A 27,689-nucleotide genomic window follows, 5' to 3' on the forward strand; every position below is an offset into this window, starting at 1 on the left:
TATCTCAATTTTACTTTTAACAAGTCTGAAGATATTTCAATGAAAGAATAAATCTTGAAGTAGCATAAATAAGTTTAAAATAGATTTTTTTTTCTTTTTACTAGATGTTCTTTTAAAGATTTTGTTATCAACAATATGCTTAATTTTGATTAATGATTATTTTTTTTTATCTACATTACATAATTTATTTAAATTAAGATCGTAATTACTGCTATATGTGTCATTTACGAACTAAACAACTGGGAGACTGTTTGATATCAAACAAAAAACATACCGTTTATATGTATCAAATATTTGCCACTTGACATTAAGCAACCAGAAATCAATCAATTAGAATTGTGACAGCTATTATAAATAAAGCCAACAGTAGTATACCCCTTCAATAGTCATAAGTCGAATAAGCGAAAACAAATCCGGGTCACAAACCAAAACCGAGGGAAACACATCAACTATAAGAGGAAAACAACGGAACAACAGAAACACTTAACTGCTACAAAAACAAATGCCAACATACATAGAAACTGATTATTTGATAACAACTGTCATATTCCTGACTTTGTACAGGACATTTTAAGAAAAAATGGTGGGTTGAACCTGGTTTTATGGCTAGCCAAACCTCCTGCTTATATGACAATGTTAAAAATACCGCAAAAATGACAACATTACATGACAATACAGTACAAATTAACGCAAGAACACTCAGGACAGATAAATACATAAATAATATAATAGTACATTACAACATGTAAACCACAGAATAACAACGGACACCTCCCATACGACAGTACACCCGTACACCACAATAGAATTATGAACTGTGCATCACACAAATGTATCAACGCCACAAAAAGTGACGTCACAGGTAAATTTCTAAAAATAGAACATCAAACATTTCTTTGCAGTACTGGAGTTGTTATATTTGGTGCAGCAGTGAATATGGATGTTTCGCTTACTGTTAATTATGCTCTAGGTAAGAATTATGATTTTGAATTTATGGCAGTTAAATTAAGGACTTTGGGTTTGGTGTAATTCAGGAGAAAAATAAACACAACTGGCAAAATATTTTTGAAATCTGTATTTTCCTATATTTTTCCAACTCTTCCTAGAATTAAAAACACCTATTTTTGCAAACAAGAACATGATTATGATAAACCTCCAGTTTAAATCCTGTATCCACAAAGACATACAACATTTCTGAATTTTAGCACACTGCTCTTCTCATTTCTCATATCTATTTCAAGAAGAAATAAGTAACTTACAAGCTTTTTTGTATGATTTCAGCTTTCATTGACACAGATATAGGAGGAACACCATCAGCTCTAGAGAAGTTAGTTCTTTTGGACTACCAAGACAGTTTTGATGTAAGTTAACAGATTTTTATTTCTCTTGAGCTAAGTTTTATATCTAAGTTCTAGTATCAGATGCTAAGTGACTTACAATGATGTATCTGTGTGAGAATATTGTTTATGGAGAATTTATAAATAATCCTAACTAGCAAGTATGCAGGTTATTTACCAAACCAAGTTGGGATGCTACACTTTGAAATTATCTTTGCTTTGGGAAACTACTCTTAAATCTTAAATGACAAAGAGTAAAACTGTTTTTTATGAATTTGAAAATAAGATAAATAGATGTTTCATCAATGCCATAAAATTTGTGTTTCCAGGATGAATTAGAATATCAACTTCAGAATTTTAAATTGGTCGTACCAGATACACAGACTTATTGTGGATATGTATACAATAAAGAAAGAGTGTTATATGTACCAGGTATGATATGTATACAATAAAGAAAGAGTTTTATGTGTACCAGGTATGATATGTATACAATAAAGAAAGAGTTTTATGTGTACCAGGTATGATATGTATACAATAAATAAAGAGTTTTATGTGTACCAGGTATGATATGTATACAATAAAGAAAGAGTTTTATAGGTACAAGGTATGATATGTATACAGTAAAGAAAGCATTTTTTATGTATGTATTATATATGTACCACGTATGATATGTATACAGTAAAAAAACGTGTTTTATATGTACCACGTATGATATTAACCCCTATGATAGTAAAACCTTATTGGATTTGTGTCTTGTGCATACCTTTTGTACCGTAGAACTTAGGTTGACCAAACTTGGTATGCTGATGCATAATGGGATTCGGGTGTGTCATATATCAAAGTCTGGTCACCATCATGGTATAAGGATGTGTCAAATACTTAAATCTGCTAACCTTGACCTTGACCTTTGAACCCTATGCTGAAAGCCAAAAATCTGAAAATGTCTCAATACTGAATTTCACAACAGCAATTAAAATGCATGTATGGGTTGTATTATTTTCTATTTTCAATAGGAAAGAAATCTATATTTTATCTCCAAAATACAGGATTTCAACTATTGTAAGTCCAAAGTACAGGTCAATTTAGACAGATATCTTTATATTACAGGTGAAACAGAAATAGTGGATATCCAGGCTCCAGGAGGACATGTATTAGGAGCAGGTTAGCACAGTAAATCTTAATAGACATAAGTCAAGTTCAATGTTACCAGCTAGATTTATTTATACAGTTTTGAGAAAATCAAATTTAAGCACCTGTAATCTCAATGAAATTTGCTGCTAATATAAATTTATACACTGTCCGGCATGGAAGATATTTGTTTATTTACTTTTAATGCATTAAATCTGAAAATTCTTCTCAAATAATGCTGTAATGTAGAAATATGCTTGGTTATGATACCTTAGTTGAATTTTATAAAGTATTAATATTGCAAACTATTTTGTTCAGTTATATGAAATAAATACTTCAAATTTATTTTGATTTTTGTAGGTTGCTGTGACAAGTGTGCAATATTTTTCTCCAGCAGTGTTGGTTTATTTACAATATCTATGACACAGAAACAGGATATGGGGTAACATTATATATATTTTTATATTGTTAATTGAATACAATAAACAATTACATGCTACCAAAAAGCAGAATGTAGAAAACATGAATTTTTATTTATTTATGTATTATTTTCAATGTTACATTATTTTGTCCAAATAAAGTTATTGTTTGCAGCTTATAATATCTAAATGTTAAATAAATCTCAAGTAACCAAAAACTGTGAATGAACAAAGGAGTAGTATTTTATTTTAAATTCAAGTATTTAAGGCTTTTCAAAGTTTCAAATCTGTAACATAATAAGTTTTTTTTAATTTAGATTTTTATTTTTTTTAGCTTTAGAAACTGATATTTTATGTGTAGAAGTTCTTCTCTGACAAGACCAACCCTTATGTTATAAAATTAATTTTAAAAAAGGATGGCCTCTTGTTAAAAAAGAAAATTTAATAAGCAAATACTTGTATAGAAATTAGTGGATTGGCCTTGTATTCAGGGTCTCTAGTGAGAGGGGTCTTGTAAGAAGGGGAATTTTTAAACATGAGATTAAATCTGTATATTTACAATTTTCAGGCTAGTAGAAGAGACAAATTATGATGTTACTCGAGCAGATATGGCAAGTACTTTGCAAGTTAGATAATAAGTCTATATGTACACCCCTTTTGTGTATGAATAAGATATCTGGACATCATTTCTTAATATTCTTGTTAGACTTTATGTATGCATGTGGTTTATCAACTTGTTGGACTTTAAAATTATGCTAACTTTATGTTGATCTCTCTATCTTTCACATTGTAAGTAGACTATAAGTACAATGTAGGTGTGAAGGACTTACATAAGTTGATTTCATTGATAGATATAGACGAGCATTTGGTTTGGTCAGGACAGCAATACAGTCTTTCAAAAAAATGTTGATTTTATTTGGATGTCATTGCTGGTTAGGCTGTTGCTCATTATGTAATCTTAACAACAATGCATGGTCAAAATGTGACGTGTACCTTGGCACCATATTAGCCTTTTTCACTGCATTGGTCAAATTTTATTGTATTCCTTCGAAAGGTTTTAAAAATTTGTAAATTTACTTTGTAAATTTTGTGATTTTTGGGGGCAAATCATGTCTTCTATACGTACATATTTGTTCTAGTATGAAAAAATCATATTGATAATTTTAATCTCTCTATTGTAGTCTGTACTAGCAGCCAGTTCATCACAGATACAAGAACTAAGCATGAGTGATGATAAAATTTCTAGATTAAAGGGTGCATTCTTAGCAGCAATGAAAGGAAACATGGTAAGATAAGCAGGCTGAAGTCATATTATTAGATCAATTTTGACATACTACTTTTTAGATGGAATGAAAATTAAAGTATTGTTATAATTTTAAAGGAGAAAGGAAAGAATGAAAATTAAAGTATTGTTATATTTTAAAGGAGAAAGGAAGGATATGGTGTTAACTGTTTATAAAAGTCTTATTTTATATTATGTAGATAATTACAATGTATTTGAGTAACTTGTATTACTTGTTGCCATCTGATTGACATTTGACCAACATTTCCTCTTATTCATGTCTGGAAAAACTGAACGGCACTTATGTTACAAGGTTAATAAACTGATTGTATTTACTGTATTGGTAAGAAATAGACTCATTTAATAATTAAGAGTGATAAACTTCCAGAAAATATACTTGATTCATAAGTCAGCATTCAAACAAACCTGACTAATTACTGCGGATGAATTTATTTTGATGGGTACCGAGTTTCATGGATTGAGCCAAAATGATATTTTCATGGATAGCAAAAGACTCTTGAGAAATTTGTATTTTGTTGAACACACAAATTTGTGGTTCAGATGTATTAACAAAATATGTGAAACTTAGTATAGAATGCATTATAATGAATCCAAAGTAATGTAACCTTGGACGATAAAGTTATTATAAATGTTACTTGCTCAGCCACCTTGTATCAAATTGATCAGCCCTTACACTAAGGTACCTATTTATGATATGTATTTCAGAGGCAAGCTCAAGCTAGTGTTGATGAATTATTTCCTGTAGGAGATCATGTCAATTCAGACATAGACCAGGTTGTTACTTCTCTTAGCAAAGATTTAATAGATGATTATCCAGCTTCTGATCCACGCTGGGCAGAATCTAGGCAAGGTTGGTAATACATTTTATTGATGATTGTCACAATTTCTAATCATTACAAGACTGAAAAAAGACAATGTCATCAGTTAATCAGTTATAAGATGAGTATCATATCTTAGTATACCCCCGCTATAGTGCAGCTTGGCAGTGATGAGTTGTATCTTGTCAGCACCTTTCAGATCTGTCAGACACCTACTTCCTGTTTTAAATACTTTGAAAAATAAGTGGAGTTATACTTGGCATGACAACATATGCGTTCTTGCTATATTAAAAATAGGCTGGTGTTTGACTAGTGATAACTGTAGTACTATTTGACTGTACTTTTTTAATCTAAATGTAGTATCATGGACTTTAAAACTACAGATGAATTGTGATTTTGCCAGATTGAGATTTACTGCTCATTATTTTTTTTAAATTGTGGTGGGTTTTTTTTTGTCACCTGTTGATAGTAATTTTTCTGTTAAACTAATGAGAAATGGTTTCAGGTGAAGTTTTAGTTTTTATGAAATTCTTTATTTTATAAGAAATGTATAGGTAATACTTGTGCTATGTATTTATGACTTATATACATTTTACTAGCTCTTGTTTCTAATACATGTAATGTATATATATATGTCTGTAATATATTTTAGATCCCAGCAGTAGGACAACCTCCCTCATCATTTTGAATCAGCTTAATGATAAAGTGAAGGCACATGATTATATTATTAACTTTCTGAAGAAAGTTGGATTATGGGATAAAGTAAGTTGTTAGTAATGTCAGAAAGTTTTCCCTGATATTCATACCCATTTTAAATGGTTTATATATGTCTATGTAAGACGACACTGTACCTAATTGTTAATTGCTCATCACTGTATGCAAGTTGTTTTTTTCTGAATTTTTTATTGTTAATTGCTCAAAACTGCATGCACGTTGTTTTTTTCCGAATTTTTTAATTAAATTTGAATGATGAACTGTTATCAATAGCACTATCATATGAGAAGCTCTTAGTATAACACTTTTTGGGAGAATGGGATGAACTTTATAATTTTATATTACACTGTGTTTATAAACAGTATTAATTAAACCCTTCATAGGCTTAACTTAACAGTGTAATATTTCTCATATCAAAATAATTGACTTTTCCAGTTAAAAGAAGTGCAAAGTAGAGATACCAAAATGTTAACTAGAAATGCATTATGTGAACATGCTGAGAAGATACAAGCAGCCATAGCACTTAGAACTCAACATTCAACGTATGTTCAAATTTAAAATTATTAGTTAATATATCTAGGTAGAATTGTAAGGGCATACTTAAAATTATTGGTTGTTATTCGTTTGGGGTGGTGGGAAGGTATATAAATTATTAAAGTGTATTCTTTGAAATCTTAAAAGCATGAATAAAACACAAAAAAAGATAGGACCAATATATTGTGCCTATATAAAAATCAAAACGTTTCATTCAATATCATCAATTACAATCTTTGAAATTAGGCATACAGTGAATTATCTAATTATTTGAGGCTTTTTCATATTCAGCTCTTAGATTAATATGTAGATAGTATATCTAAGTTACTTAAATCATCCTTTCCAGGTATAATCAGGTTCAAACATGGAAGTGAATCATTTTTCAAATAAAAAGATATTTATGTTTTTATGCATCAATTTATCAGTGAATATTCTTATATACAGATACACAGCATTAGTTGATGCAGCAATTAAAAGAGTTCTGGAAAAACGAGGAGACTTTGACTCAATGCAGAGTTTAACACCACAAGATATATTCTACAGAGAGGTATATAATTTAAGTGATAACTGATTTTGACAGTTTCTCTTCAGTTGCAAATATTATGAAATTCAAAATTCAAAATTTAGTAATGTTTATAGATTCCTTAGATTACACAAAGACGTATTGATCCAAAAGAAAAATATTCACTTTTAAGGCAAGTTTATATTTTAGTTTAATTTGGCAGAATGAAAGATTTTTTTGTTTTATCCTAGAGGGTCAAATAGATAATTGACCTGATGACCAATTGGTACATGTATTATGCTGCCAGCTGATACTTGTTTAAGGAAATGGAAGGCACACATGCATATGTTTTTTGATTCATGTTGCAAAGGTTTTAAATACTGTATGATGATTTTTTTTCTGAAATAGAAATATTCTGTGTTTTATATTTGTTTTTTTTCCATTTAAAGGTGTCAAAAGTTCATGAGATTGCTGAAGCATTGATGGAATATGAAGAAGATTTCCTGGCAGCAGACGTCACCACACAGGATGTGTTAACAGTAGTGTCATCTGTAAATGCTGTTTTACAGGTTTGTATTAATTGTGTAACCATCAGACAGCATTGTCAGATACAGATGTAAAGGGGTTGTCTGGAAATATTGTTTTTTTTTCACCTAGCCCATAATGATATTGTGTGCTATTGCCGTCACTTTGAGTATGTTGTCTTGGTTTTTCTGTCTTTTTAAAAAAAGTTTGAAATAATGTAAGTTTGTTGATATGTATGTTGCAAGTAAGTTCTGACAAGAATTTGATGGAATTTCAGGTAAGGATAATTTTATTTACTTAAGATTGTGTTATGATGACTTGATAGGGTTAACTTCACAACAGGATACAGAAATAGAAGTGGAATATATTTAACAGGCGTTGTACTTTTAAACTACATGTATGATGATACTGAAAGGGTTGGGAGACAACGCTCATGCAAGAACTTGAAAATGAAATTGTTCTGTACCCATACATTACCTAATGCAACCCAATGGACCCTAACCTAATCTGGTCTATCCTCATTCTCTGTTTGCAATAACAACCAATTACAATCAGGTGTATTTCACTATGTCTTAAATTTGACCAAAGACTTAGTCATTTATTTCAGTATTTCTTTTCATGCTTCTATGTCTCCTAGAAAAACTGGTTACCATCAAGTAAAATAATTTAAATTCATAGTTTTACAGTCATAATTTGGGTTTTGGAAACAAGTTTTGGAAATTTCAAAATTTGACAAATTTATGCAAAGCACCTTACTTGAAATATACTTCATATCATTACCAAAAATAAAAAGTGATGCTTCATTTTTCAACATTTTTCTTACAGTCAATGTTTGACAAAGCTTTACAATACAGACAAAACAAAGTCTCTGTATACCAGTCTTATGTACCAGAGACATTGGAATACACCCCATGGACATCTACCTCTGGTGAAAGAGGAATCAGAACCATTCTCATTAAACAGGTACACTTCTTATTGTCACTGTATTGTACTGTCATGTGAAATTTATCATATGGTTTTTAGATGCTCAGACTTTAATGACAAGTAAATTATGAATTCCAACACAGAAAGTTTTATTTGTTTTTTTGTAATCAACAAATACTAGTCATAGAGTAATTTCCTGTCACAACAGTTGTTGAAAACCAGTCATTTTATTTCTACTGTAATAATAGTTATTTACCTCTGTTGATAGGAAAATTTAAATGTAGTATTCTATTTACATTATCTTTTTTAATTTTTTCATTGGTATAAGTTAGAAACAGTAGTGGTTTTAAAGTTTAAATTCAAGATATAATTTACACACAACACGAAATTAAAAAAGAAAGGATTCACAAATAAACCAAATATTTTTTCTTCAGTTTTCTGCTATAATTTGAATAATGGTGAAATATTTCAGTTTTTGAACAAATAAATCAAACAATTATTTTTATAATTGTTATTTTGGACACATGTTTTTTTTGGAGAAGGAGAAAAAAGACAAAAATCTGTTTAAATTTTAACTAAAATTAAGTTTTTCTGATATTTGTTTTGAACAGAATATCTGATACTTTAAAACTAAATCCTTTGGTCAATTATGGTCAGTATACCTTAAAAACTAACAAGATATGATTATTATTATGCATATTTTATAATTGCATTGTGCTTATTTACAGTATACTAAAACATATGAAGAAGCATTGCCTGAGACAGGAGATGCAGAGATCAGAGATGTATTGTTTGAACAGCTAGTCCATCTAACAGACATTGTCCTTGATGGCTACCGATGTCAACTGGAATCACTGAGACAGTGTAATTCAGCACATCATGATCAGTTCCTGAAGAGATACGAACAGGACAGACATAACATGATAGCACCTTTATGTAGGTTTAATAAAACATAACATGATTTCATCTGTATGTATGTATCACTGGACCGACATTCATAGGTTTCATAATGAATGAGAATTGGATATCGCTTGATATCAACTTGAGTTATTTAATTTCAAACAGGGCATAATCATGCTGGCGAGATAACCATTTAAAAAATTTGAAAACCAATAAAACTCACCAGCCAATTGACTTCATAGCTTAGTCGCTTTCAAAATTGGTATAAGGGAGACAATTTGTAATTGACAAGTCGCACAGGTTAACAAAAATATACACCCCTGATTACACCAAAAAACTAATAATACACGCTCCTTTGGAGTGGGGGGTATACATATTTCTTAAGATTATAACTGGTTAAGGGTTCAGTCCCTAAAATTAACCCATTCTGAATCATCCAAAATTTATCATTAAAAAAACAACCAGATGGCACTGATGGAAATGATAGCCTAAAAAATCTGTAAAGTTATGAACCAAGATTGTTTCGATTGGTATAAAAGAAAAGCCTTGGCATTGTGAAGACAGATCATTAAGATTACGAAATATATAACTACATATCAGTTTTATTTTATTAAAGGGAAACTCCGCAAAAAAATGAAAAATTGATATTTTGTTCTTTAAGCATAAAAAACCACATGTTCATAAATAAAAAACTTGTATTCTATATGAAAAGAGATCAAAATCGATTTTTGAAATTCACTATCAGTTCTCGACATATCGCCATCTTGTCGGCATGTTCGATCTAAAAAGTCACGTGATATCTATAAACCACAAAGACCAAAATGAATCAGGGATTTACCGACCGTGCGTTAAAAACTCCAATCATCAATCGGGGGTTACCGTAGATGATCACCCATTGTGAAAATGTCTTATCAAGCGTACGGTTGTTCTGTCCGACAAGGTTATGACAAAAGTCTTAATAGTTTTCCCAAACCCACAAAAAAAGAAAATAGTTATGATCTATAGCAAGCACAAGTTGATGTGTGAAGACCATTTTGAACAATCTTGTTTCGAGGGAGATTTGATGGTAATTATACTTTTTTTAATAACAAAATAACCTAGCAGTTCTGATAGCTATAGTTATCAAATCCTTATATGATAAGATCTCGTTGATTCAATAAAATATATATTTGATGAGGAAGAAAAGTTTCAATTAAAAGAAAGACAAATGCAGTGTTCTTGTAACAATCACTGATTTACAAAAGATTCATTAGTATGCCTCTTTTATATAAAGTGCATTGGTTTATATAAAGAATAGTTCCGTATTTAGTCAAGATAATTTTTTAAATTAATAAAGTTATACGATAAATAACATTTTTAAATTATGATATTTAACGGATATTGACGGGGAGCAATGTTAGGAAGATTTTTTAGCTAAGACAAAATATGTTGATATAGTATAATATTCCCAGGTTATAGAAATGTAAATATCGAAATATTGGACACCTCATTTTTTTATCAAAAAAGTGTTTTAACTAATCTTTTAACTATATCAAATTGATACGGGATCAATTCGGAACAGTCACTTATAAAGACACTTTACAGTTAAATGTGTGACCCTATCTGGTATGTTTGGAAAAAAATGTATATTTTTTTTTTCTTTTTAAATTTTATTTACGTTATCTTATTATAAATATATATATATTTTGGCTTCCTCCCGAATTGATAATAGGTATGTCAGAATTATTGATAGATGTCGTGTCAGAGCGACACATTTAGTTAGTTATCCCAAGGACGTATATTAGATACACGTCCTTGGTTATTCCAGTGACATCCTGTCGACTAAAAATTCCTATTACACAATAAATTATACAGGTTCATGCATGGCTTCTTAATTGAGATACCCGACGTGCACAGGTAACATTTATTGAACCACATATATTTGTGTTCGACGTTATTTATCTTGTGCGTGTTTGAAATTATAATTCCACCTGTTAATGAATGATGTTCTGATAATAATATTATCCACTATTTTACTGATAATAAGTTTAAAAATTTTATAAACATGATCTTTAAAAAAATTTGTGAAATACATATACTGTTTTGTCATGATTCTGGACCCTCTTTTGAAAAAAAAATTCTTCACGCAAATGCAAGCTTTTGACGATTGGCAAACATGCAGTATAAAGTAATGCAACTTACGATAAGAGAGCTCCACAGTTACAGTGGAAACAGTCACTGTAAAGGAACGGAGATAGAGTGGCATAGTGAAAAAAAAATAACCGATTAAAGAAAATTATACTACATAGAGAATGATCGACGAAAAGGGTAATAGTTATTGTAAAGGAAAAGAGATAAAGAGAGGCATAGTAAAAAAAAGTTTGCTAGACAAAGTTACTGCTCGCTTTGATATTTTTATACAAAATCACACATCGTGTTCCAAATTGGTATTCACGTGCGCTAACTTGATGTGTTAAGTTTCTGCATAGCATGGTTAAAAATAATTAAGTATCCCATTTGTTATATCGTAGTGTCACTGTGTTTCTTTGTTCAATTTATTTAGTTTGTTAATGATTATGTAAATAAGAATAAATCTGTATAAAACTTCATACCCGTTTAGTTATTGCCTGTAGGCGTATCATTATTGTTACATTTAATATATATATAGAATCTTTCATACATCTTAAAGTAAAAGATGTGTGTCTGAGTCAAACGGCGACATGAGAAGCCTGTATACTAGTACGACTCGAGTATAGCATGTAAAAATCCTACTCAATATGGTTATATTGGAAATCTTTTCATACAGATAGATAACTCATGGTCCGACATTTATGTAATATTTGCCACATGACGCTCATATTTCTTTCTACTATCATCATCTTATTCATTAAATATTGCTGTAAACATCGATGGTTCACACCCAAACCAAATGGGAGTAATATACCTTTCGAGTTTCTCCGTGGTATACACTTGTCACAAATATATAGACGAAATTCGTTATTGAAGTAAATCTACATCTCACAAACACAATTTTTGAATTACGATTTTGAGTGAACACCCACCAAACCAATACAAAATGGCAAGATATAACCATGCAGGCATTTATTTTTCGTCAGACACAAGATAAATAATATGCTCATATTGCTTTCTACTATCATCATCTGCTTCATCAAATATTGCTGTTAACAACGATGGTCCACACAAAAAAAAAGGAATTATATACAATCAGAGCTTCTCAGTGGTATACACTTGTGAAATATATAGACGAAATTCGGTATTGAGAAGTGAAATTACATCTCACAAACATTATCTTCGAATAACGATTTTGAGTGAACACACACCAAACCAATAAAAACGTATAGCAAGATACATAACCATGCAGGCATTAAGTTTTCGTCAGGTACAAGATAAATAATAGCTCTCATAAACGTACATGCATGCAGTTTATGATATCAAGAATAAGAGGTCGATGTCTGTAGATCATTGTTCAGTTCGTTTACTGACTGTTCAGAGTCAGACATGTCACTTATTCATTCTTGGAAGCATTCGTGTACCCCATCCGACGATAGGAACTCTTTTCCGATAGTGTTGACAACTATGCTTGTATGGTGATTCTGTTTTTCTTGGCAAGTGGTTGGCCTCCCCTGACCCAACAAACAAACGAACGATACGCTATTAGTCTGCTTTGTCCTTTAGAAAGAACATCTGGAGCTCGTCTTCAACGGCGCTTATACCTCAGGAAAAGTATACTAGTACAGCTTGTTTCAAGGAGACGAACTGTTCTAAAATCGTCATTGTCAGCAATACATACTAAGCTATGCCATTAAGTACTACAATTACTATTTTGGATTAATGACGGCTACCCTGTAGAGTATTACACTAAATTATAATATAATATAAAAATGATTTAAAGACAATTAGAACACCTCATACAAAAAACAGATCAAAAGAAAAAAAAAAGAAAATAAAAATTTCCAGACGGAATAAACAATTATTTTAATAGCTTAGATTTATAATGAATGAAATAAATGATAATTGGCATTCTTTTCACAAATAATTATTCTAAGAGATTGTTAGTTGAATTTATTATGTAGGAATGAAATTTTAAAAAGAAGATAAAAATTCATTCATGTTGTACTATTGTATTTTTTCAATAAAAACTTTTACATTGCGATAGTTTTTCGATTGTTAGCATTTAAACATCGCCAGATTTAAATACAAGTTAAAGAATTCCGGTAAAGTAAATTAAACAGATGTGCAATTATAAATTGGGAAATGTTAAATTAATTTTCTTTTAACTTCATATTTTAATTTTATGCCAATTGCATAGAGCGTAATCGAAAATTGTTCCATTTCAAAATACACTTCCGGAACTAAAAAAATTGAATGTTTATTTTCAATTAATTTATATATTTTAATTATTGTTTCTCTATTGTCATCGGGTATTTCAGCTTGGTGTATTAAACACGCTACACTCTTTCTGTTAATCCATTCAAAATGACAACATTCACACCTGTGTACGCTTGAATTCACACCTGTGTACGCCTGAGGCTAAATTGCTGCTAGGTAAAGTTCAAACGAATTCTCCTCAAATCGATAAATAAACAATGACTTTACAAAATAATATACACACTCTGTTCACAAATATTTTGCCTTGAAATGGTTACCAAAGTTATAACGGTAAATAAAACGTAAAATATTTTCAGTTTAATATCAGTAAAAGTGTTCAACAGATATTTTATGAGAAAATCTCAACAATAATTTATGAAATTAATTCGAAAATATTTATATTTAGATAACTTCATATAGGAAGTTTTATTCAATCAATACAAAACGGTACACACATATTCATTTTCTTTCATTCTTATATTGTGGTTATTAACTACGACCAACGGTCATCTGTGCGCTTTTAATTACGTAAAATTTTGATAAGCAATTAAGACTTTAACAGATTTTATTTTTTCCCATGATTCAACAAATCGGGTTAAAACGTCACAACCCAGTGACGTAGGTCAACCAAAAAAGTTACAAATACTTGATTTTCTCCGTTATTAGAAATAATATAAATTAAAAACTTTGTGAATGTGTTTTTTATGTTAAGACGAACATATTTAGATGATAAGTAAAAAATCGCGGACTTTCCCTTTAAGTTTTTTCCAATATATATACAGTATCATATAAAAATATTGTAGGCATATTTTTCTGTTCCATATAAAACACTTTCCTTAATGTATATGTATAATGTATAAACATGAAAATATGTCCTTACAGAAACAGTAATGGAATTACACTTCTCCTTTTACTCTTCTCTTCAAAATCCTAGAATATGCCCTAATTTCAATATGATAATACCTAGCCTTTGGTGAGTTTATTATTGTTGAGATTTAAAAAACAAGAGTTGACATCAAGGAATATTAAGTTCTCAGGAATTGTTCGACCTATTTCTCTTATGGTAAAAGTTCTATTTGTGTAAAATTTAAAATTCTGGGAAACCTTTCTATTGTCCTTGCACCTAACAATTTGATGTCATAGGTTAGCTTCCAGTGTCAAAAGTAAATATTAGACGTATTAAGGCTGTCAGTGTGCATACTTCAGGATGGAATAAATTTTGACACAATATTTATTAATTGAAAAATGTAAAAATTTAGTGTATATTGAAGAATTAACGTACAGGTAATATATCTTTGTTGCTATGGAACAAAATTAGTCCATCTTGACCTTAACAGACAAAACATGATAACTTTTTTATGAAGGTTTCTTTTTCAATAAGCATGGCAGTCTTAATATGAGTGCCTCCAAGAATCAATGATTTAGAGCTTGCATGCAAGTTACATCTACATCTGCTTTATTTTACAGTAGAATATGGAAAACATGAAATGGCAGCATCATTAGCAGAGAAATACTTAGATTTTGAAATTCTCATACAACTTTGTGATGATACAAATAATTCTGATAGAATTGAACGTTACCTAGTACAGTTTGCTGACAAGGTAATTTTATTGGTTAACATCAGAGCTGTTTACTTCCACATTTTCCAGGGATTTCTGATCAGAAATATGCTTCTACGGTTGAAGTTTCAAAATTTTACATGGACGATTTAGAATAAAACCAGATTTGTTAATAAATTGGTATGTCTGTGTTTTAGGGAAGCATTCAATTTGAAGTACCATACTGTCAAGCATTTGTAAGATACAGATCTGGGGATTAATCTAAATGTCTGAGGCAAAATGAAGGCTGAAGACATCCCTAACCAATATCAGTAATACATATGAGAAAAAAACTAGGATTCTTATAACACATCATGGCCATCTTTGGTTAGCAGTAAAAATCTTAACTGAAAACCCACACATATAAAATGTGCAATCGCTTATCACCACAAATGCATTATAAGAATGTCTGATAAGTCCAAAATTAATGTAAAGTCACTTCTCCAAATGCCTTTGTTGCTATTTATGGCAAGTGATGTAATTACATAACTTTTACCAAAAGAATTTATGTAATACACTAAAGAAAAGTAAATTTCACCCTTTAACATCAACAACAAGTATTATCAAATCAAAAGACATTAGGGCATAATAAAGTATTAAGTCCTTAGCATTTGAAACTTTATTTTTATCAGTCAATGCAACAGAAAGAAGAGCTACTTATACAACATAATATATATAAACATGCTTTTAAACAGCACCAGTAGTCATTACTGCACTGCATGTGTTCTATAATGTTTTATAGTGTTGCAGTATGTTGTCTGTGTACAAACTTCTATGATATATATTTTACAAGTATTCCATACTATCAATTTATTTTAGGGTTTTGCTGATTTCCTGTATGCTTGGTATTTAAAGAAAGGTAATATAACAAGTAACCTGTGGTGGTTGTCATTATGTTTTCTTTTTATAATAACTTGACCGCAATGGATATTTTATTTCATACCACTGTCTGTCCTTTTGTCCATCCATTATAACATATTTCAAAATAAATCTCTAAAACAAAGGTTTTATAACAGTAAAGCACTACTTTGATTTTGTTGATTTTGAAAGTAGAACTTGTTTTGGATACTGAAATTCACCATCATGTAATAAATAAAGCAAGGTTTTGTACGGTCTCTTATTTTTGATAAACATATAAATGTATTTAAATTAGCAGAAAAAATGTGGTGGTGAAGATAAACTTCTCTGCTTAAAGAATCATTATCTAATATTATTTTTACACGATAACTATATCACAGTTGAGTTTAATGAAAGTCCATTTTGAAAATTCATGTATAGTAATTCTTGAAACAATAAAAAAAAATGCTTAAATAGATAAATTACAGACAGGCTGAATGAATGTGGGAAATATTATATCATTTCAAAACAGCATGTGATTGTTGTCTACAAACCAAAATAATGGAATCCTAATAAACATCTATGTCATGTTATTATTGATGATAGATGTGTTCCAGGCTTACGTTATGCAAAAATAATTAAAATTTTGTTAGAAAATGGTGGCTGATGAAAAGGTTGCAAATACAAGGAATGGTGCTTAGATATTATAAAGATGATTATTTTAACACACAGAGGAAAATTGCCAACAAGGTGAAAATTGGCCTAATCTGTTGTAAAGTTTGATAGTGATAGGACTAAGGTACTTACTTTTAAACATATGCTTCTTACAAAATTTTTATTGTTACCCTAGATATTCTAATATGTATTTACAGGTAAAAGAGGGAAATTGATGTCGTTACCTGTCTCTCAGCATGCAGAATTAAGATCCTTCCTACAAACAGATAATAACAAATACCTCAGCTGGTTACATGACATTCATACAGATAACTATATTGAGGTCAGTTTATTTCAGGCAGTTGGAAAAAAATATTTAAACTTACTGTTATTATTCAGATATAAATGATTAACTTTTAAGAAGTGTTTTAAATTAGATATTATATGTGAGCTTACTGGTATACATGTGTTGTTTAGGATTAAGTTTTGAAGAGAACCATATTTTATGTTTCTGTATGAAAATGCCATTAAGACACTACATCATATTTGTTGTTTCTTTTCATTTCTCACTGGTTTCACATATATTTATATAAATGTTTTTAATCATTATACATATGTTTATCATGGTAACTGTAATGACAAAGATGAATATCATATTTCTACAGTTTTTATTTTATTAGGCTCACAACACATTACTTGACCTTGCCAGGTTAGAAGTTGGCTGCTTAGCAAAGAAAAAGGTAAATTTCTGATTTTGGTAAATTTTTTCCACAGCTCTGCCTAAACCAAATACTGGTTTTCATAGAACTTTTCATAGAATCATGTGTATCTAATAGCATTATACGAGCCATCTTTTCATATTTTATTTTAAGATTCTATCATTCAGTTTACCTTTTACTCACATAATGATGCTTGTTCTCTGTATAATCCATACAAAATGTGGCATTTTTTCACAATCTGTAGCTTGAAAACATGCTTGGTTACCTATCATTTTTATCATACTTTTGAACATTTCTCAATATATACCACGTTTTGGCAAAGTATGAAAAAATTCTATCATTTTTTTATTTATACTCCCATACTACCTTACTGCTATAATAATATCATGATAATAAAAACGGTCATATTATGATTCTTAATTTCCAGACCTTGTTGAGTCTTAGTAAATTGGCAGGTTTAGCTGCTGATGATCCAAGAGAGGAAGTTATTACAGAAGACCATATTGATGGTAGGTAATCTGATTGAGACTACAGGTAGAGCTTTTAGAAAGAAGTTTTTCATGACGGGAAGTAATCTGATTGAGATTTCAGGTAGAGCTTTTAGAAAGAAGTGATGGCAAGTAATCTGATTGAGACTACAGGTAGAGCTTTTAGAAAGAAGTTTTTCATGATGGTAAGTAATCTGATTGAGACTTCAGGTAGAGCTTTTAGAAAGAAGTGATGGCAAGTAATCTGATTGAGACTACAGGTAGAGCTTTTAGAAAGAAGTTTTTCATGATGGTAAGTAATCTGATTGAGACTTCAGGTAGAGCTTTTAGAAAGAAGTGATGGCAAGTAATCTGATTGAGACTACAGGTAGAGCTTTTAGAAAGAGGTTTTTCATGATGGTAAGTAATCTGATTGAGACTTCAGGTAGAGCTTTTAGAAAGAAGTGATGGCAAGTAATCTGATTGAGACTACAGGTAGAGCTTTTAGAAAGAAGTTTTTGCAGAAGACCATATTGATGGTAAGTAATCTGATTGAGACTACAGGTAGAGCTTTTAGAAAGAAGTTTTTCATGATGGTAAGTAATCTGATTGAGACTTCAGGTAGAGCTTTTAGAAAGAAGTTTTTCATGGTGGTAAGTAATCTGATTGAGACTACAGGTAGAGCTTTTAGAAAGAAGTTTTTACAGAAGACCATATTGATGGTATGTAATCTGATTGAGACTACAGGTAGAGCTTTTAGAAAGAAGTTTTTTCAGAAGACCATATTGATGGTAAGTAATCTGATTGAGACTACAGGTAGAGCTTTTAGAAAGAAGTTTTGCATGATGGTAAGTAATCTGATTGAGACTACAGGTAGAGCTTTAAGAAAGAAGTTTTTCATGATGGTAAGTAATCTGAGACTACAGGTAGAGCTTTTAGAAAGAAGTGATGGTAAGTAATCTGATTGTGACAACAGGTAGAGCTTTTAGAAAGAAGTTTTTACAGAAGACCATATTGATGGTAAGTAATCTGATTGAGACTACAGGTAGAGCTTTTAGAAAGAAGGTTTTCATGTAAATATAAGTACCCACATACTGCAAAAGTTTTACTTTTTGCATATGAGTTATCTTCCATTATGATTAACACTAAACTTTTTGATGTTGTAAATGTAATGTGCAGATTGTGTTAGACAACTGTTGAACAGTTCAGAATATGCAGAGAAGTAATGTAAACCAATGTTGTGACAAACAAAGATTACAAGCAGTTATAAAGATCGTCCAAATATTGAAATCCAGTAATCAGATTGATTATTATTGCTTGGTATTTGAATCAACTGTATAAGGATTCAGATGTTATTTCTACATTGCAGATATTAATCGAGAACAAGATTTAATAACCCATCAGGAACAACTACCTGCTCGGGTCATACAGGTAATGTATTTTCATTATTGTTTATTCCATAGAGTCAGTATAATCTTCTGTCATTTTTAGGATTTTGATTTTTATTATTATACACAAAAATATGTACATAATTATCCTATATTACAAAATTAACATCATATGTACATGTTTGTATTTGTAAAATTTACATATACACTTATATAGAGGTATGATTATTAACATATTACATGAGTTCTATATAACCATGAATTTCTTTGTTTTTTTAATCCCCTGTTTATTTGATTAATTTTTGGCAAAATAAAACAGTTCTACTTTGATGTAACTGAAGTTTGTCTTTTTTACAGTTGATCAGTGCCATGACCATACTATGATGTAACTGAAGTTTGTCTTTTTTACAGTTGATCAGTGCCATGACCATACTAGTCATGCAAATAAATAAACTATTATATTTTTCTGTAATGCTTTATAATGCGGATAACAGATGCATCCGTGAATCTTCTGTCATTCATCCAAGTTTTCATTTTTCTATGAATATACAAAACAATAATTTCTATGAATACACAAAAAATCAATTATTGTCTGTGGTTGATAAATTGTAGTTTTACTAGAACCATGTTTGAGTAATGGTATATGATTTTGTATATTTGCAGCATTTAGGAATGGAAGAAGATAATATGAGAGTATTACAACCAGTAGAAATAATACAAGTAAGATATTAATTATATGTTATTTTTATCAAAAATGAATCAGCTTCAAGTCAATTTAATGAAAAAAGATTCTTATATCAAATTTTAAGTATCTACTTTATAATAGTTACATAATGTCATTCAGTGTATTGTATAAAGTCTAAAAAAAAATAAAAAAAAAAAAAACTTGGTCTCTGGTGGTGAGTTGTCTCATTGGCAATCCACCTCATCTTATTTTTATACGCCTGTTTACGAGACGTATTATGGTAAATCATTGTCTGTCTGTTTGTCCATCCGTTGTCAACATGTCGAACAATAACTTAAAAATGCTTTATCCAATTTTCATGAAACTTTGGTGAACTGTTTATATCTATGGACATAAGCTCCCTTTCCTTTTATATAAATTTAAGATTTTACGTTTCTGAGTTATAGGATTTTATTCATAAAAAAGTTTTTTTTTTCTAGTTTTCGGACAATTACTCAAAAAAGCTTTGAGCAGTTTTCGTGAAACTTTGGTTACTGGTTAATATCTATTAAAATAATCTCCATTTTTATTTTATTATAAATTTCTGATATGACATTGAGGAGTTATGGAACTTTATTCGTTGAAATTGAAAAAGCCAACAGGCGTATCATGCGCTCATGACGCAGCTCTTTATTATATTATGATTTTATGAATTGATATAAAAGAAAAAATTCTAAGCATAATGATATTTAAAATAAATATTAACAATTATATTAGTAAATCCATGCATTGTTTTTTTTATCAAAGTGAATTTTTTTTAAAGAGGCAATGAATACAGTGTCAGGGGAGATAACTGTTAAAGCAATTATAAATGTGCAAAATTACTCATAGAATGAGTTACAAATGTACAATTAAGTTTTTTTGTTGTTTTCAAAAGAAACAGAAGACTAATATTTGTGATACTAATATTTGCTCTGCATATTTAATTTGGGAGGATTCTTGAAAAAAAACTGAATTCTGAAAGGGAATTTCCCACAAAATATGAAGCCACATTTTCCAGAGGTTTTTGTCGAGCCTGCGACTTTTGTCGCAGAAAGCTCGACATAGGGATAGTGATCCGGCGGCAGCGGCATTAGCTAACTTCTTAAAAGCTTTATATTTTAGAAGGTGGAAGACCTGGATGCTTCATACTTTGTATATAGATGCCTCATGTTACGAAGTTTCCCTCAGTCACATATCCAATGTCCTTGACCTCATTTTCACTACTTGAAAAAAAAGTTCAGATTTTTTGGAATGTTAAATTCTCTCATATTATAGTAATAGGATAACTATATTTGGTATGTGCGTACCTTGCAAGGTCCTCATGCCCGTCAGACAGTTTTCACTTGACCTCGACCTCATTTCATGGATCAGTGAACAAGGTTAAGTTTTTGTGGTCAAGTCCATATCTGAGATACTATAAGCAATAGGTCTACTATATTTGGTGTATGTAATGATAGTAAGGTGTACATGTCCAACTGGCAGGTGTCATCTGACCTTGACCTCATTTTTTGGTCTGTTTTTCTAATACTGTATGCAATAGGTCAACTGTATTTGGTGTTTGGAAATATTTTACGATGTTCATATCAGTCTGGCAAGTTTTATTTGACCTTGACCTCATTTTCACGGTTCATTGCTCAATGTTAAGTTTTTGTGTTTTGGTCTGTTTTTCTAATACTGTATGCAGTAGGTCAACTATATTTGGTGTATGGAAATATTTTACGATATACATGTCAGTCTGGCATGTTTTATTTGACCTTGACCTCATTTTCAAGGTTTATTGCTAAATGTTAAGTTTTTGTGTTTTGGGTTGTTTTCCTAATACTGTATGCAGTAGGTCAACTATATTTGATGTATGGAAATATTTAATGATGTACATGTTAGTCTGGCAGGTTTTATTTGACCTTGACCTCATTTTCATGGTTCATTGCTTATGTTAAGTTTTTGTGTTTTGGTCTGTTTTTCTTACACTTTAAGCAATAGGTCAACTATATTTGGTGTATGGAATAATTGGAAGGTGTATATGTCTGTCTGGCAGGTATCATCTGACCTTCACTTCATTTTCATGGTTGATTGGTCAATGTTCAGTTTTCCTGGTTAACTTTTTTTCTTAGATACCTTAAGCAATAGGTCAACTATATTTGGAATGATTTAAATGTGTACATGTCTGTCTGGCAGGGTTCAAATGACCTTGACTTCATTTTCATGGTTCATTGGTCAATATAGAATTTCCATGGTTTGGTCTGTTTCTTTTATACTATAAGCAATAGGTCATCTATATTCTGTGTATGGAGGGATTGTATTAAAGGTGTACATGTATTTCTGACTTGGTTTATCTGACCTTGACCTCATTTTCTTGGATCATAAATGTTAATGTGATACTTGTAGTAAAACTTTATATGTAGGACTATCAACATAAAATCAATGGTCAGTATAGTAGGCGAGACATTTCAGCGTGTGCACTCTTGTTCAAAATGAACAAATGAAAGCCAACACATATGAAAATATTAGAAACGTGTAAGAATCCTCATTAAAGGTTGGCAAATTTATCATTTTGAGCTTATTACATACAGATACATCGATCTCATACCAGAATATGGATCCCATCAGGATTTATTCTAGCCTTACCAAGCTAAGCAAGAGTTGCATCCCTTAGTCTGTCAAACTTCTGGTATTCGTTTGAGTTGAACTACAGGTATCTCGAAATATTTCTCTGGTCCGACTGACTTTGAGATAACGAGAGTCGACTGTATAAGAGATTTCCTGTCCAAAAATACCATTTGCAGAAAATTTTAACAAATTCAATAAAATTTTAGACTCGTTTTCTCTAAAACAAGCAAGGTAACCTATGTTTGATTTGTTTATTTTCAAAAACTCATTTCACACTACAACATATCTCAAGTTGAAATAAAATGACAATACAATGTAAAGCTGTATCAAATCCCCACTTAAATATTGTGCTATGATGAAGTACAGAAGAATTGGCTTTGCTTCATTTGCTATATACACAAATAATAGATTAATGATTTATCCCTTCTTGTAGCAATATATCAGTGACTTCAATATTGATGCTAATGAGTTTGATTTCAAGAAAGCCTTAGATCTACTACAGTATATTGACAAGGTAATTGTTAAACTGTTAATAAAAGTTTATGGTATCTTGACCAAAATTGTCATAAGAATTATTTAAACATGCTAAAATGTTCTGTGCATAGCAAACTTCATGACCAGGAAATTGAGGGAAACATTAAAACCCTATTCATCTAGCAAATTTCAGGGAATTTAAACCAGTTGCTACTGTTTTCCCTACTAAGTTATAAACATTTGTCCAAAATAAAGTTAAAACCTAATGGTTTGATTTATTAATTTTTCAAGACTATAGATATAACTATTTTATAACAGATTTATTTCCCCTTCAACACATAAAAATGATTATACCAGAGAATGGAGGAAAACAAGTGGTCACATGAAAAAGATTTGTGTAGTACATTGGATTGTTCTTAGTTCTTTCACCTAAAAAATGATTTTATCAATACTGTTTCACAGGTTCTTACAATTAATATTCAAATGGTCCAACCAATTATAAATTAATAATTAAAACAATTTGTCAGGTAGCTTGGGCTCTCTATATTTTGTAAACAATCAATTTATTGACAATGATTTGTTAAATTGAACAGGACAAACTACTACTTATGACAAAGTCATTGTAAAAGATTGAGGAATTGGGAGATTTTTTTTGAAAAGAGGGAGATTTGACCGCTCTGTTAGGAGACTAATCTTCAGAGGGAAATTCCATTTTGTTTGCAAAAACTCTTTTTGAGTCTTCCATCCATATATGGAAAGTTGAAATCTTTGTTGCCATTTTGAGAGCCTCCTTTTGTAGATTAGATTTAAATTTCACTATTATTGTTAAAAATTTGTGCATGTTTATGTACTTATAAAACTCTCATATTATCTTCTTATATCTATTGTAAAGTGGAGCAATCAATGTGAATGATGGATATAAAAAGGGTTATGACTAGTATACCCTTTTTCAAAGTGATAGGTAAATGAATGAATACCTATTAAAATTTAAAATAAAAGTATTTACATTATTTGATATATTTGTAAGTCAGTAGTTGATGTAGAAACACCTGATGTCAAACATGGCAGGTGTGCTGACTTGCAAAATAGCTAATAAGAGTCATGCAATTAGATTGAATGGCCTTCTTTTACTTTAGGGGTCCCAACTATAGAGCTATACTTAACTATCCTTAACCCTAAAATTTACCATAACCCATACCTAACCCTAACACTAGCCCTAACCCTACAACTTTACACTAACCCTTACCTAGAGCAGCCCTTAACCTAACCATAAATGAACGCTAACCCTAAAGTATAGGAATCCCTACGGTAAAAGAAGGCCAATTGAATAGCAAGTTATATTAAACTGTCCAAGTCAACCAGTCGTGTTCCTGTTTGAGCAGTACCTGTAATTGATATTAATCAATTTTTAAAAAATGTTTAGAAATATGGTGAGATGACATTGCATTAACCTGTTTTTATTACTTTATTAACAGGATGATGAAAATATTGACTTTGAATCTTTGAGGTTGTATATCTGGACTAGAGCAATTTTAAGAAATAGGTAAGTTATTGTTGGACTTGATCATGATAAAGAATTACTCAGTCTTACACCTTTTTTTTTATATTAAATGGCTGTTAGTTTCCTTGATCAAAAGTTTGCTTGATGAATTCCTTAAAAATTCAGTGTGTGGAATTCATTTTATTGCATCGAGGATTAGATCCATACATTGTTATTAATAATGCATGACCAAAGCCTAGCTGCTTCCTAACTATGATTGAAGTTTTTAGGTCATAACAGTTTCCAAACCATAAACTTAATTGTATGTTACATTGGGAAGCATAATATTCCCATGACCCAGTTTGTATTTATCTATTATTCTGCTATCCCTATGTTTGAATAGAATGTACATGTTCTGGTCGTTAATGATTGTGCAGAACATTACAAAATATGATGTTCTGTCTGAAAAGAAAAGAAAAAAATGTCAATTTCAAATTACGAAGCATATAAGATATTATCAACAATAATTATCATACATGCATCATGGGATAATAAATTATGGTAACTAATTTCTATCAATTATTCATATTTACAATATATATTGTAAAATTGATAAATTTGCGATTTTTTTTATCCAAAGGATAATTGATTGCAGGGTTTACCCTAACAATGCAATGAAAAATAGTGTTGATTAAATAGGTGGGTACAGCTAATATTTATATAATCTTGGGTTACTTTCATATGCATGGGTTGTTTTCATGCAAAATAAAAACATATGACAAAATCAAATGATTCGTCTTTCAGCCAATAAAAAAAATCAGCATTTGTATAATTGAACATCTACTGTAAAATTTTTTATATGAACTTTCTGAAATATATGCAAAATTAAAATTTTTTAAAGTGGGATTTTCTCGCTGTGTTGAAGACCCATTCGTGACCTTGGGCTGTTTTCTGCTCTTTGGTCGGGTTGTTGTCTCGTTGACACATTCCCCATTTCCATTCTCAATTTTATTTACCCAGAGCTTGACACACTTATTCTTGTTTTATGTTGACGGGGGAGGGGGAGGTCATTCCAATATCTTTCATTCAAAGTCCAAAGGATGGGTTGTGTTCAGGGTGATTTATTTATGCATCAATGTTATGTTCTATATGTGACGTTTGATAATTCATTAAAAAATCTGTGCAGAACCTGGATATATGAACTAATGATTTTGGCACTGAAAATTTGTTATGTATTTCATGTCATAATTTTGGCATTTATCCAAGACAAGATAACTAGTTTTGACATCATTTGTACTTGATGTGTAAAATATTTATCTAAAAAATTGTAATCAGTCACAATTGTTAGAATTGTCCCATGCCATTTGAGATATGGTAATAGTATCCTTCAATCAGTCTGTCTGTCTGAAACACTTAGAGAACGCTACTTCTCTGAGCTTGTTTGACAGAAAACTTTCATACTAAGTAGGCTTGTTTGCCATCATGTGTTATTGATCATTTTGTACCACAGTTTAGATCTAACAAAGGAGTAAGTGGTAAGTGCCATATTTGTCCCCAATATTAGGTCTATTGTTTCTCTATAAAAAAATGTTTCAAGTTGATGTAAAGACATGTAAGAAAGTGAAACAGGACTATTTTTGTCAAATTTTTATCAAATTTTTCTTATAAAGTGTTGACATTCTCATCCCAAATAGCCCCGAAATAGAGATTTTGGTGAAAGTTGACAAAATCCTTTGGATTTCAACCAAATTTAGGCCTAGGAAACATACAGCGCTGGCTAAATATTCAAGTCAGATATGTAAGTTGTTAAAAAACACATAATGTTAAAAGATCTTTTTTGTCGATGCATGTGCTCTATGTTTCCAGTCCTAAAATTCAATGAAAGTTGACTAGTTTTCATTGATTTTCTGTGGAAATCAAAACAAAAGCTATTTGTAATGACATGAAAATAACTCTAACACATGATATTTTTTTTTTACAAAAAGACCTATTTCCTTTCTAGTCATTGTTTTAGCTATGATTCATTGTGATTCAATTTTAGCTTTAAATACTTGGGCCTTATCAAACTTAATCCTTTTTAGGAATAATGGGACTTTTACAGTTTTAGCTCACCTGGCCCACAGGGCCAGTGTGAGCTTTTGCCATCACTTGACGTCAATCTTCTGTCATCGTCTGTTGTCCTCATCTGATAACTTTTACAAAAGTTTTCCATTCTAAAACTACTATACCAAATGAAACTTAACTTTGCCACAATCATAATAAGTGTATCTAGTTTTAAAAATGTGCCTGATGATCCCTCCTATCAACCAACAGGGCTGCCAAGGCTTAAAATAGAACATAGATATTGTCTTTTGTCTTGGAAACAATTATAGAATTCTATTCGGGTAGAAATGCTAAGAATGTCAAGATCTACTTACCCTTATTTTGACCAAAACTGTCATGCAACTCATTATAGGAGTTATTTCCCTTAACGGATGATTTTTACCATTTTGGGAGGATTTTTGGCTGTTATCTTAAAACTATAATAGATAGCAGAAAACTGTAAATGGCAAAAATGATCAGCAGGACAAGATCTATAGGTCTTTGGAGTCAATTCCTCATTATTGCCCTTGATAGACATTTTTGTGTTGTTTTTTTTTACAGAAACTATATAAAAGCTAGATAGAAATTCTAAACAGCAAAAAGGATCAGCATTAACCAATTTAAACATGACGTACTCGACCCAAATGCTGCTATAGAAACTACCAAATTCAGTGAAAATAGACAGAAATGAACCCTCGGGCAAAGTTGACATAAAATGTATTTGGCTATTTTTTAGGTTCTTTTTTATCATGTAGCTCATCAACTGTTTTGGTTCTTATACATCCTTGGCTTTCAAATATTCGGTTTTGAGCCTTCCAGATGAAGGTAAATCCAGAAAAGCACTTCGGACGCATGAAATTTATGATGTGTTGTTTTCAATTTTTAAAACACTAAAGTATTCACTTGAATTGCAAACTAGAAAGAAAAAAAATAGGCATGACATTTTGAATTTATAGAATAGTTAAATGTTGAAATACAAATATTTCCACGTTTTTTGATATTTTGAAATGCTATAGTCTGTTTCAAAAATACACTTTTATAAGAAAATGGTTTCATTTAAAATTGTTGTTTAAAATTCATCATCGCAGTTACATATTGGATCAGTTTAGCCTATGAAGAATCATGGGAGTAAAAAGGCATTATCTTCTGATCCTGATTAACACAACCGCATTTACTCTAAAAATCAGGAAATAAAATATTATGTT

At 30.5% G+C, this 27,689-nt stretch overlaps 1 protein-coding gene and 2 long non-coding RNA genes across 4 annotated transcripts in view; 2 read left to right on the plus strand and 1 right to left on the minus strand.

Moving 5' to 3' along the window:
• LOC127732738 (uncharacterized) overlaps positions 1–27,689 on the plus strand; it is a 148,000-nt gene that overhangs the window by 81,422 nt on the left and 38,889 nt on the right. The gene's annotated exons all lie outside the window — the stretch shown is intronic.
• The window catches only part of LOC127732737 (uncharacterized), a 238,745-nt gene that overhangs the window by 70,213 nt on the left and 140,843 nt on the right, over positions 1–27,689 (minus strand). The window lies entirely within an intron of this gene.
• Positions 1–27,689, plus strand: part of LOC127732712 (nuclear pore complex protein Nup133-like) — a 66,184-nt gene that overhangs the window by 23,839 nt on the left and 14,656 nt on the right. For both annotated transcript variants that reach the window (XM_052241892.1, XM_052241891.1), the window contains exons 10-32: positions 903–970; positions 1,282–1,361; positions 1,667–1,769; positions 2,445–2,498; positions 2,826–2,907; positions 3,453–3,495; positions 4,066–4,170; positions 4,893–5,037; positions 5,658–5,767; positions 6,155–6,261; positions 6,698–6,800; positions 7,205–7,324; positions 8,106–8,243; positions 8,933–9,140; positions 14,940–15,073; positions 15,890–15,929; positions 16,780–16,904; positions 17,242–17,301; positions 17,708–17,789; positions 19,117–19,178; positions 19,799–19,855; positions 22,882–22,962; positions 24,398–24,465. In XM_052241892.1, coding sequence (XP_052097852.1) covers positions 903–970; positions 1,282–1,361; positions 1,667–1,769; positions 2,445–2,498; positions 2,826–2,907; positions 3,453–3,495; positions 4,066–4,170; positions 4,893–5,037; positions 5,658–5,767; positions 6,155–6,261; positions 6,698–6,800; positions 7,205–7,324; positions 8,106–8,243; positions 8,933–9,140; positions 14,940–15,073; positions 15,890–15,929; positions 16,780–16,904; positions 17,242–17,301; positions 17,708–17,789; positions 19,117–19,178; positions 19,799–19,855; positions 22,882–22,962; positions 24,398–24,465 — 2,175 coding nt within the window. The remainder of the gene's footprint in view (positions 1–902; positions 971–1,281; positions 1,362–1,666; positions 1,770–2,444; positions 2,499–2,825; positions 2,908–3,452; positions 3,496–4,065; positions 4,171–4,892; positions 5,038–5,657; positions 5,768–6,154; positions 6,262–6,697; positions 6,801–7,204; positions 7,325–8,105; positions 8,244–8,932; positions 9,141–14,939; positions 15,074–15,889; positions 15,930–16,779; positions 16,905–17,241; positions 17,302–17,707; positions 17,790–19,116; positions 19,179–19,798; positions 19,856–22,881; positions 22,963–24,397; positions 24,466–27,689) is intronic.

The sequence above is a fragment of the Mytilus californianus genome, unplaced genomic scaffold (genome assembly GCF_021869535.1).
Source record: "Mytilus californianus isolate M0D057914Y unplaced genomic scaffold, xbMytCali1.0.p SCAF_26, whole genome shotgun sequence".
NCBI lineage: Eukaryota > Metazoa > Mollusca > Bivalvia > Mytilida > Mytilidae > Mytilus > Mytilus californianus.